A 12,890-nucleotide genomic window follows, 5' to 3' on the forward strand; every position below is an offset into this window, starting at 1 on the left:
TCCACCCACCTCAGCTTCCCAAAGTGTTGTGATTACAGGTATGAGCCACTGAACCCGGCCTTGATTTTTTTCTTTCGAGTAAAATTTCAGTATTCAGGATATATGCCTGAAACAATGGCTTCAATAATGCTGAACAATGATATAGTAGGTGAGTTTAGTATAATTCTTAAGGACCTTCGTATTTTCCTAAAGATAAATGAGCATTTGTTTGAGGTCACCGGCGGCATTAGCCCCTTATAGGAGTCAGCCTGCCCTGTGAAACTGTGAAAGTCCTAGACAGCATCTTCTCCCAGTAAAAGCCTGTTTCATGTACATTGAACATCTGTTGCATTTCTGTAGCCACCTTCATCAGAGGTCTTAGTTAGATCTGCTGGATAACTTGCTGAAGCTTCTGTATTAACTTGTCCTTTTGTTATGGAGACTCTTATGAACCACCCTCCGCTACCTCCAACTTTCCTTCTGCAGCCTTCTCACCTCTCAATCTTTAGGGACTGGAAGAGGAAACTGGGGCCTCTGAATTAGGCTTTGGCTTAAGAGACTGTAGAGGCTGGTTGGAACTTCTGTCCAGACTGCTAAACCTTTCTTCCTGTCGGCAATAAAGCTGTTTGTTTTCTTATCATCTTTTCACTGATATTTCACTTAACTTTCCTTCCAGAACTTTCCCTTTGTATTCTCAATTTGGCTAACTGTTTAACACAAGAAATCTTAGCTATCAATATAATTTCCTATCTCAGTTTAATTATTTCTAGATTTTGATTTAAAGTGAGAGACACGCACTTCTCCCTTTCACTGGAACACTTAGAGGCCATTGTAGGGTTATTAATTGGCCAAATTTCAATACTGTTGTGTCTCAGGAAATAGGGAGACTTGAGGAGAAGTAGAGAGATGGGGTAATGGCTGGTCCTTGGAGTAATCAGAACACACACTAGCTTTATCAGTGAAGTTCACTATCTTAATGCAGGTGCAATTCATCGCACTCTAAATAATTACAATAGTAATGTCAGTGATCACTAATCACATATCATCATAACAGACATTATAATAATACATTACAGACATTATAATATAGTAATACATATAATAATACATAATAGACATTATAATAATGAAGAAGTTTGAAATACTGAGTGAATTACCCAAATGTGACAGAGACACAAGTGAATACTTGTGGTTGAAAAACTGGTGCCAATAGATGGTGCTGGACGTAGGGTTACCACAAGCCATGAGTTTGTCAAGAACACCATATCTGGGAAACGTGGTAAAGCAAAACGCAGTGTGAGGAGCTGTGCCTGTCCGGGGGCTGTGGCTTGTTAACCCACAGCTCTTTCATAGTAGAGCTGGGCCCAGAAGTCTGGGCTATTCGTACCAGTCCTGTTTTCAGTAGCACCCACTGAGAAAGAACCATTGCGTTCTTTCTCTCCCTTTCTTTTCCAATTTCTCCTATGTACATTTTGTGCCTTTTCCTCTCTTCTTTTAATAGTAGTAGTAATTAAATAATAATTCTAACTTTCCTGTAGGTATTATGTAAGTTTGTATTGCCTGTTTTCAACTTTTAAATCTTACAGATTTAACTCTTTCAAAAAGAAACTAAAAATTAAATATTGGGTAGATTGACAGTCTCTAGTAATGATTGTTTTTATTCGTGTGATCTTCATTTGATGATTTTCTCCATATTGAGAAGGGGAAGAGGATATTAACATAAAAAGGACTACCAGCCTTTATTATCACTAGTTCAGAAAATATCAAATATAAATGAACAATTTTCAGGGTTCTAAAAAGAAATGAGTTAACTGACCCATTTTCTTATCCATTTTAGTAGAAAGTACTCCTAAATTTTCCCTAAAAGACTAGTGAGATTTCAAAGAATTGTGTTACATATTTTATTTTTGTTTATGTGGGGGATTTTAATGTATTTATTTTTGTTTTAGGCCCTGAAGAGGAGTTTGGAGGTCTTGTATCTGCTAATCTCATACTTTTGAGAAATAGACTTCTAGATATCTTGCTAAAACTAATTTATACATCTAAAGAAAAGACAAGCATTAATTTACAGTAAGTAAAACCTTTTTAAACTTGATGATACCAATTGCTGTTACTACTTAGTTCATGTCAGACAGAAGAAAAACTTACCATTGCCTTGAAACAGATGTTTTTAACCTTAAAATTTATACTATTTCAAGACAGAAACCTAGTCTTAATGTTTTGTTTTCTCTTGAAATCCTAATCTTTGAAGTTATTTTTTATTTTTATTTTTTTTATCTCCATCTGTCTTTGAATAGAGCTTGTGAAGAACTCGTCAAGGTCCTGGGTTTTGACTGGATCGTGATGTTTATGGAGGAGCACTTGCACTCCACCACCGTCACGGCAGCCCTGAGGATTCTTGTTGTCCTGCTGAGTAACCAGTCTATTCTCATCAAGTTCAAAGAAGGACTCAGTGGTGGAGGATGGCTTGAACAGACAGATTCTGTCTTAACTAATAAGATTGGAACTGTATTAGGTATGAGACTTACAGTCAGTTGCCTGAAAATAAGCTATTCTGTTTTGTTTTTAAAGCTTATATATCATAATACTTATAATTTATAAATGTATACTCTCTAGTTTATCTGGTAATGACTAGGAGTTTGGGATTTTAATTAATGATACAGTAAAAAGCTTAGACAATTTCAAATTTGGCTTTTTTTAATTGCAAAACAGTCTGAACTCAGAGAAAAGATGTTAAGATTTGAAAACACAGGGAATTCCTTAGGATATTTTTGTAGTATATGTCCCTTTCTATTCTGCAAGTTAATAGCAAATTATCAGTAGGACTGAATGAGTAACAGTAATAACCAATACGTATTTTGTGTGTTTGTGCCAGTCTCTAAACACTTGCCACATCATTAATAACCTTTCATTTTCACAGTACCTCTGTGAGGTCTAAATATCATCATGCACATTTTACAGATTAGAAAGCTAAGGTTTAGAGGTGAAGTCACTTGTCAAATAGCTAGGAAGGGTCAGAATTTGGATCCATTTCACTCAGATCTAAAAGCCCCTGTGCTTAACAGTTATGTCACATTGCCACTCAAGGATTTAAGCTTAAACTTTGTTTCATCCAAGCTTCTTATCCTCAGCTCACTAATTCCGTATCTATTTTCAGTATATAACTAATCATTTACTTAATATTAGAAAGTTGCAGCTTCCTATGTTAGATTTATTTGAATTAGTGTATTTCTGTTCATATTAATGATCTTACCTCACTAAATATTTACTTTAAAATAATACTTTTTACTGGGAAGTACACTTACTCAGTTTCTAAATTACTTTAAATATACATTTGTCACAATGTAATGTTACATTGTAAAATCATATATAATTGTCATATGTCTGATCTTGAAGGAGCGTATCTAGCATATCACAAGTATCTATTTAGTCCTGTCATGTAGGAAAATTGGGGATCAGAATTTCATGTGTAATTTATTTATAGAAACAATGTAAGTGTGTGAATATCTAGGCTCTGCCTGTGCTACCTCTTCAAATGTCAGTGATAGGAAGACAGGTCTTTCAGTGTAGTACTGTTCTATTGTTATTTCACATGTGAAAAATGTCTGAACAAACTTTGTAGGTGATAAAGAAAAGTGAAGCATTTCCATTTCACTGTGAAATGATTTCTCAAGAAAATTGTCTGCTTTAAAATATCCATTTGCCAGGTGCAATAGTTCACACCTGTAATTCTAGCCTTCTCGGAGGCTGAGGCAGGAGGATCACTTGAGCTCAGGAGTTTGAGACCAGTCTGAGCAGGAGTGAAAACCTGTCTCTGCAAAAAAACAGAAAAATTACCTGGTCATGATAGCACATACCTATAATCCCAGCTATTCAGGAGGCTGAAACAGGAGACTTGCCTGAGCCCAGGAGTCTGAGGTCACAGTGGACTAAGATGACACCACTGTACTCTAGCCTGGGTGACAAAGCAAGACTCTGTCTCTAAATAAATAAGTAAAATATACATTTTAAGTTATCATTGTAGGTATTTTGGTACTATATTTGCATAAACTCTGGGGAATTAAATGTGAGTTCTTTTGAAAGTATAAGTGTTAAATGCTAATTAGTAGGACTGCTTTGTTTGAAGTCCAAAAGCAGAGAGGTACCAACACCTGAAATTTATGATACTATATTATGATTTGCAAAATTCTTTCACATATGTTATCTCATTTGTCTTTCATGATTCTGGGGACAAGTATATATTTTATAGTATATAAATTTTTTAGGAAATAAATGAAACCTAATGAATATAAATTAAGGATTAAATTCTCTAGTTAGGAAGACTTAACTACGTAAGCTTCCTGGGCCAGGCAATAACAGTGTCTGAGACTCTGTCTTCTGACTATTAGTCCTTGGCTTTTACGGTGCTACACCACTTCAGTATATTAAAGAGCTGTTTACTGTATCTGCCTACCCTGACTTTATGTCTTAGAATTTGTTTGTCCTTCATTGACATCTGCTTGCACATTGCATGTGCTACTTTGATTTCAGAAAGGAAATGTAGGAATTCAATTTAAATTTGATGCCATTTAATTTAATTTCCCCTGAATATCTATCTATACACTTAAGTGTGTATAGAAACATCCGTCATCTCATTTGATTCTACCTCTAGTCCAAAGGGCAACATAATGTTTTTGACTTTGTAAGTTCACATTTGTTAGTTTTATCAAATTTTCCTTTACAGAAATAACTTTCAGGTAGCTATAACTTGAATCTAAATTGATACTTGTTAATAGCATATTAAATATTCTTAAAGATTAATTACAGGGAAAAATAGTATGGAAGGAAAATGATAATGCTCATTTTGAGGGATTTTTTAGAATCTGCAGTTTCATAAAAATTTCTTTTCCTAGTTAGTGTATAAATACTACTTTATGTCTTTTGATTCTGTTGACTGATTGATGGTTAACTGAGATGGAGGCTTGCTTTTTCCCAGTCTGAGTTCCAACTCCTGGGCTCAAACAGTCCTCCCAGTTTAACCTCCAAAATAGCTGGGATGTCTTCTTTTTAGAGGTCAAAACTTACTTTTTATTTTTATAATATTATTTAGAATTTACTATAATTTTATAAAAATCATTTAGAATTTACTATAAATAAAAATTAATCCGATCTTCTAATCTAGCCAGTCTTTCAGAAATGTGGCAATGTCATTACTAAGGGCAAGGGTAACAGCATAATTTTACAGATCTAAAGTAGAGACATCAGGTTTCAACTCTGCCAGCTATACCACTGTTTGATTTGAACAAAACATGTGTTTTCTATGTCATAAAAATAGTAACAGGGACTTTTAACTCACATGTTTGTTGTGATTAAGAAATTGAATGATGTATGAAAGAGCTTGGTAAATTGCTGGGTCTTTTTATGAAGTAGAAAAGCATACTATTTATAAGAAAAAAACCTAGACATAAATTTTTATTTTATTATGTAAAATAGTAGTTGCAAATATGCACTTTAGTTCATTCTAGGAAAAAGAAGTTTAAAAATGTGATTATTTGGAGTATAAATTGCTCAGAATAAACATGAATCATTCCTCTGTTGGTTGCTATTCATAAAAGTTTTCCATTGAAAAATTGGCTGTGTACTGAGTACTAGGTTTGGGGTAGAAAAAGAACCGAATGTTTGCAATGTGTTCTGAATTTAGCTATAAGACAGAGGAAACCACTGATAGAAACACTGAGGCTGTGGCAGCTAGTGCTGACCATCTCCTGAAAAAGCCAAGTTTCTAGAAGGGGGTCTGAATATTTAGCTAAGCCTGTGGATTGCTGGAGCCACACTCGAGTTTACCACCTCACTGCCTGGCTGCTTCCCAGCAGATTACAGACCACGTTGTCAGGAGGATTGTATGGCTTATTCGTTTACTTTGTCTCTCAATTTGTCGACAATTTAAGGTGAACTAGCTTATCTTGATTTTCAGGTCAATATGTTAACCCTATTATAATAAGTATATTTTTAATTTTGATTTCATAGCATTCCAGATTTTGGGTGTATATATTTTAGTCTTCACTTTTTTCTTAGGGAAATACAAGCAGGAACGTGAGAGCTCCTCTGAGATTATCCTTTTAATGAATAGAATTCATATGTCCTCAAGAAGCATTTTCAAATTCCAGTGTCTGTCAGTTGTATTTCTAAGCCTGTGTCCTAATAGACAGGCTTCCTAAAGCCAAACAGATGGCAAAGTAAAACTTTTGACTGAAAGATTATTCAGCATTTGAATGCCTCATCGCCTGTAGCAATATGCATGTTACACAGACCAGTTGCTCCCCTCTCTGTTGTTGATGCAGCATGGTTATGGATTGCTAATTTTGTACTTATTGTCCTGTTTCCTCTTCTCTTAGGATTCAATGTGGGCAGGAGTGCTGGTGGGAGATCGACCATTAGGGAGATTAACCGGGATGCTTGTCATTTTCCTGGTTTTCCAGTCCTCCAGTCATTCCTTCCCAAACACACTAATGTCCCTGCCCTCTATTTTCTCCTCATGGCCTTGTTTCTGCAGCAGCCCGTTAGTGAGCTGCCTGGGAACCTGCAGGTCAGTGTGCCTGTCAGCAGCTGCCGATGTAAGCAGGGTTGCCAGGTAGGAATTACCTAGTAAGGCGTAAGTGTAACTACATATTCCAAAGAATCACCTTAGGGTAATGGGTAATCGCAGTAAAACCATCACTTTTCTCACATTTAAGTTGGTTGGGGATAGAAAACTCTGAAAATGCCTTAGAAAATTTTCTCCCAAAAATGTCCTTTGTCTTATTTGGACATTTTTTCTGTACGATTACTTTGTATGATCACAGATGCATAAAGACTTTGGGTGCTATTTGGGTGATCTAAAGAATTCTTTTGTTATGTGATTTTTATCTAGAAAAAAATTTCATTTCCATAAAATCAAACGTGAAAGAAGTCATTTGTATACCATAAATTAATTGAATGGGTACTACAGGATTCTCAGTGCAAGTTCTGATGAGAAAAAAAATTTTAAATACTTAATGTTGGATAACCATCCATATTAGGAAAATAGTAAGATGTTACTTGACTTGTATTTCAAGGCTATTAGGCCTGTCTGTATACAGTTTATGTTCTGACACTACAAAGGCTTAGGAACTTAGCATTAACAGTCATTTCCATCATAACACCAAATGCTGTTCACATCAGTTCTAGTCGTTGACAGAACCTTTTAAGTGAAAATACTGAATCTGTGTCGTTATATTAAATCAAATTACAGATTCATGCTTAGGAGAGTTTTGTTGATGATGTAATTTTTCAAAATACATGTAACACCACAGTCATAATGTATTATGTGAAACTGCTGGGAATAAACCTCCTTGATTTTGATATTGTAGATCTTACCTTTAAGTAATCTAAAATTGAATTAGAACTTTGCTGACAATGAGAAATAAGTGAGTTCAATCTGCTTTTTTAAAAAAGATCCTGTTTAGCCAGGCACGGTGGCTCACGCCTGTAATCCCAGCTTGAGAGGCTGAGGCAGGCAGGTGGATCACCTGAGCTCACAGGTTCAAGACCAGCCAGAGCGAGACTCTGTCTGTAAAAAATAGCAGGGCATCGCGATGGGCACCTGTAGTCCCAGCTACTTGGGAGGCTGAGGCAAGATCACTTGAACCCAACAGTTTGAGGTTGCTGTGAGCTAAGATGCCACAGCACTCTACCAAGGGTGACCAAGTGAGACTGTTTAAAAAAAAAAAAAAGATCCTGTTTAGAATCATCATTTCTATAATTTTATCTTGTGACTAATTAACATATATTTCATTTTAGTTTGTTTTCTTTGGAAAAAGTAGAAAGCAGTATTTTTTTTTGTAGGAATCTAAGCTGGGATGATACATAGTGTTTAATTTTTCTTTATAAATATGAAAATCAGTTTAAAATGTGACATGCAGGAGTAGTGGGTGTATATCTCTTTATCATTGCTCACTTAAAAAAAACTGGTTTCAGAGGAATTTTAGAATATTAGAACTTATGTGGGGCTCTACTGAAGAAAAATTAATAGTGCTAATCTTTAATCACTTTCACTTGTGCAGTTTGATTTGGACTCTATTTGGACATTTATCTTTGGAGTTCCTGCCTCCAGTGGGACTGTGGTCTCTTCCATCCACAATGTGTGCACAGAGGCTGCCTTTTTATTACTGGGGATGCTCCGCAGCATGCTCAACTCAGTAAGTTTGCGGGATAGCAGAAGGATGCCTTGGTCGTCTTTGTTTGTTTTGTTTTTGTTGTTTTTATTATTATTATTTCTAACATAAGAACAGACTATACAGTTTTTGAGCTAAGAAACTCTCAAGCACTACCCAGGTTCAGATTCTTACTGTGCTACTTCAGACAGACTGACCTCAGTTGTGTGCCTCGGTTTTCTCATGTTTAAAATGCTGAAGATAGGGCGGCGCCTGTGGCTCAGTGAGTAGGGCGCTGGCCCCATATACTGAGGGTAGTAAGTTCAAACCTGGCCCTGGCCAAACTGCAACAAAAAGAAATGGCTGGACGTTGTGGCAGGTGCCTGTAGTCCAGCTACTCAGGAGGCTGAGGCAAGAGAATCACCTAAGCCCAGGAGTTGGAGGTTGCTGTGAGCTGTGACACCATGGCACTCTACCAAGGGCAATAAAATGAGACTCTGTCTCAAAAAAACAAATTAAATTAATAAATAAAAAATAAAATGCTGAAGATAATAGAATTTCCTTTTTAGGGGTTTTTGAGGATTGAATGAATTAATATATACATACAGCAATTAGAAGAGTGTAGCCTGGCATATAGTAAGTGCTTCGAAAGTAGGAATTGGTATTATTAATGTAATACAATAATATGCTATTTGAACTTTGAAAATAACTTTCATTTGGAGGTTAAAATTGTTAACAATGTAAGTTTTCTTTTTCTTTTTTTTTTCTGTTCTTATTATTTCTGACTTAGAGATAAAGTATTGGTATAGTAAATGATAAAATTTATGTTCCTGTCTATCTGATTGGAATTCTGTGAGTGACGGCTTAATTTGTTCATACAATTTAGGATTGTTTTATACGAGGAAATGTTAACTTACACTCCTTGAATTACATATACCTGAAAATCTAATTTTATCAAAACTTTTGTTATATCATCTAAGAACAGAACATTACCATCAAATGTATTAATTTAGAATGCTTTAGTATTCTTGTTTTGATGCCTATTTATAAACAAGTATAACAATCTAGGTTAAAAAGAAAGCCATTCTCTGGCTAGGTATCAGATGATATACATTGCTCAAGCTCGGTGCCCATAGCACAGTGGTTATGGCACCAGCCACATGCACTGAGGGTGGCAGGTTCGAACCCAGCCCAGGCCAGCTAAACAACAATGACAACTGCAACAAAAAAATAGCTGGGCATTGTGGCGGGCACCTCTAGTCCCAGCTACTTGGGAGGCTGAGGCAAGAGAATCGCTTAAGCCCAAGAGTTAGACTTCACTTAAGCTGAAGGGTTGCTGTGAGCTGCAAGGCCATGACACTCTACTGAGGGCAATGTAGTGAGACTCTACCTCAAGGGAAAAAAAAAATGACTGCTTAGATATCTAGTAATTTTTTTATGGTTTTTTTCTTTGCAGTTTTTGGTCAGGGCTGGGTTTGAACCCGCCACCTCCGGCCTATGGCGCCAGCGCCCTACTCCTTTGAACCACAAGCACCACCCTCTTTTTATGTTTTCAGTCCTCATTGTTATTGTTGTTGAATTACATAACGCTTAAGCGTGAGGCCAGAAAGGTGAAGTACCTTCCCCATCATTAGGAGGCATCACTCCTAACTCTGACACGGTGCACAGTGGGGCACCACCACGGCAATGCACGCAGTGCCTGGGTTAACAAGGATGAGTAACCCAAACCACTGCCGCTAGCTAGCTGAGCAGTGAGGGAGCCGTGAAGAAACATGCACCCTGTCAGTTTCTAAGGGGGTCATGTTGATTTTAGCTGATCTCTAAATTTGTTTGCATGTGTGTACCAAGTATGTTGGCTGCTGTGTGTGATTTACAGAGTTCTGGACCAGCAGTATATGCAGTCTTATAAAAACAGTGAGTAATGGGGTTTAAAGTAATTTTTAGCCATGCCCATTACTCTAACATGGTATTTCTTCTCTTATTCCTGCCAGCCTTGGCAGTCAGAAGAAGAGGGCTCGTGGCTGCGAGAATACCCCGTGACCCTGATGCAGTTCTTCAGATACTTGTACCACAACGTGCCGGACCTGGCCTCCATGTGGATGAGCCCCGACTTCCTGTGTGCGCTGGCGGCCACTGTCTTCCCCTTCAACATCCGCCCTTACTCAGAGATGGTAGGAAAGGGGGAGGAACCTGTCAAAGCTGGAATTTGTCCCAGTGGCTAGCCGATATTTTTTTGCCAGTCTTTTAGGCTTTTGACCAGGTTAGAGTTTCATAACTGCATGCACCCCCTCTTACATCATGTGGTGTCCTCAGCTCCCCACGCTTTCCTTCTGCTTTCCCCTAAAATAACAGTGCACTGTGCTTCCTTTTTTCACTTTCCGTATTCCTGTAAGTCCCTTGTTAGTCATTTCCCTCTCTACGGAGTTGATCTGTTTCTCAAGTGGTGTTAGCTCTGGAGTTGTAAAATGTTCTTTACAGGTAGCAGAAGTCTAGTCTCACAAAACTTCTGTTTTATTTTAGGAGTTAGGCATTTGCTGAATTTAATCCTTATAAATGAATTATAGGTTTGAAGATTTTTATAAAAAATAAAGTATATGTTGGTCCTTTCTTCTGCTCAGCTTTTCTTATTATATTCAACTTTTATTTTCTTATTTTGTGCTAATTTGGTGTAAAATTATCAGACAGCATATAGATTCTTCTGTTGTCCTTTATTTTAATCTTTTTTCAATTTTTTAATTGATAAATAATAGTAATGCGTCATTAATGGGGTGTGTAGTGATGTTTCAGTACATATATAGTGATCAGATCAGAGTACTTAGGATATCATCTCAGCATCTGTCATTTCTTTATTTTGGGAATATTCAGTATTCCAGCTATTTGAAACTATATATTATTGTTAGCTGTTGTCATCTTGTGGTTGTGTAGAACTTATTCCTCCTGTAGAGCTATAATTTGGTATCCTTTAACAAATATCTCCCTATGCCTCCCTCTCCCAACCCTCCCACTCCCGGTATCATCTTTTCTACTTTTTCTTTCTGTGGGATTTTTTTTTCCGGCTTCCACATAAGAGTGGTAACGGGTAGTATTTAACTTTTTGTTCCTGGTTTATTTCACTGAATTCTTTTCTCGTTTAAAATAGACTTACAAGGCAGTTATTCCTCCATAATACTTCAGAATTTCTTGACGTTTCCTCCTATTTCTATCATATACTCTAGGGCAGTGGTTCTCAACCTGTGGGTTGAGGCCCACAGGAACTGTATTAAAGGGCTGCAGCATTAGGAAAGTTGAGAGCCACTGCCCTAGGACTTGGGGATCAATGCCATCTTTATGCAATTTTTCTCCCTGTTTAAATGTAGAATGTTCATTATAAAATTGGGGGGATTTATAGGAGAAAGGCAAGTATAACATATGACCTTAATACCTTGGCTTGTTTATAATTTTGGAATCCTCGTTTTGGGTAAAATTTGATCCTCAGTAACATATCAGTGCCTTTCCTTGTGAGCATCTTATAATCTGCCTACTAGTCTGTCTCTCTCACTTGACTCAAAATTGGTACAAGTTTTGTTTATTTAATGGGGTTTTTTAACTTGTAAAAAAGTGGATCAGCCCTCAGGTGCTACCACTATGCCAAATTTTTATCTGAAATTTTGTGACATTTGACTTCTCAATGGATAGATTTCAAATATGCAGAAACAGTCATTCTCATTTTAGTAATTCATTTATGTTAAGTGCAATTATCCAAAGTCAACATGTAATTCAGCATCATGCAAATTGTATAGTTTGTGGGTGAGTCAGAAAGACCGGCATTGAGTAACTGACCTGGTGCCCGGATTACAGCCTGGAGAGCGAGGGTCAGGGACCAGGCAGGGGTCAGGAGGACAGAGTGAAATAATGTGCTGAACAGCTTACCAGGAGGAGGATGTTCACAGAAGACGCTGATGCTGCGACATTTTTGTTTTTAGGAACCATAGAAGTAAAAGCATCAGATAACATCTCATGTGATTACTGTGTGATTTTATTAGGTGACTGATCTCGATGATGAGGTTGGATCTCCAGCAGAAGAGTTTAAAGCATTTGCAGCCGACACTGGGATGAACCGGAGCCAATCCGAGTACTGCAATGTGGGCACCAAGACATATCTGACCAATCACCCAGCTAAAAAGTTTGTTTTTGACTTCATGCGCGTCTTAATAATAGACAACCTCTGTCTCACCCCTGCCAGCAAGCAGACTCCTCTGATTGATCTTTTGTTGGAGGTAAAGACAAAGAAACTCATTTACATCTCTTTTGCATTACTTTTGTAATTAGAGTGTTACTAACCTTGCAGGTTCCCTGCCCGTCTCTGATTCTTCTGTGTTATACATGAGCAGAACACTTCATGGGCCACGGGAAGATTTTAATCTCACATATCAATCTGTTCTTCTTACCATTTCCTCAAGCATGTCTTAGATTCACTCCTTTATCACTCTCTCTCTAGGAGTTGGCACACATTTTTGTAAATGACCAAATAGTAAATATTTTAGGCTTTGTGGGCCACATAGTCTCTGTCCTTACTGTTTAACTACAGCATTGTACCTCCAAAGCAGCCATGGGGAGTACTTGTAGGTATGAGCTTGGCTGTGCTCCAGCAAGACTTCATCTGCAGAAATAGGCACAGGCCAGAAATGTCCATGAGCCATAGGGTGCAGCCCCTTCCCAGGACGCTGCGGGTGCCTCCTGCTTTGTCTCCTCACCTCACTCCCCGCAGCTTAGTCCCACTTA

At 37.4% G+C, this 12,890-nt stretch overlaps 1 protein-coding gene across 1 annotated transcript in view; it reads left to right on the plus strand.

Moving 5' to 3' along the window:
• WDFY3 (WD repeat and FYVE domain containing 3) overlaps positions 1-12,890 on the plus strand; it is a 290,805-nt gene that overhangs the window by 197,968 nt on the left and 79,947 nt on the right. Inside the window, exons 29-34 of the mRNA XM_023513344.1 lie at positions 1,929-2,049; positions 2,277-2,494; positions 6,354-6,589; positions 8,040-8,174; positions 10,121-10,300; positions 12,152-12,385. Of these exons, the coding sequence (XP_023369112.1) occupies positions 1,929-2,049; positions 2,277-2,494; positions 6,354-6,589; positions 8,040-8,174; positions 10,121-10,300; positions 12,152-12,385 (1,124 nt within the window). The remainder of the gene's footprint in view (positions 1-1,928; positions 2,050-2,276; positions 2,495-6,353; positions 6,590-8,039; positions 8,175-10,120; positions 10,301-12,151; positions 12,386-12,890) is intronic.

This window comes from Otolemur garnettii, unplaced genomic scaffold (genome assembly GCF_000181295.1).
Source record: "Otolemur garnettii isolate 467f Iridium unplaced genomic scaffold, OtoGar3 scaffold00039, whole genome shotgun sequence".
NCBI lineage: Eukaryota > Metazoa > Chordata > Mammalia > Primates > Galagidae > Otolemur > Otolemur garnettii.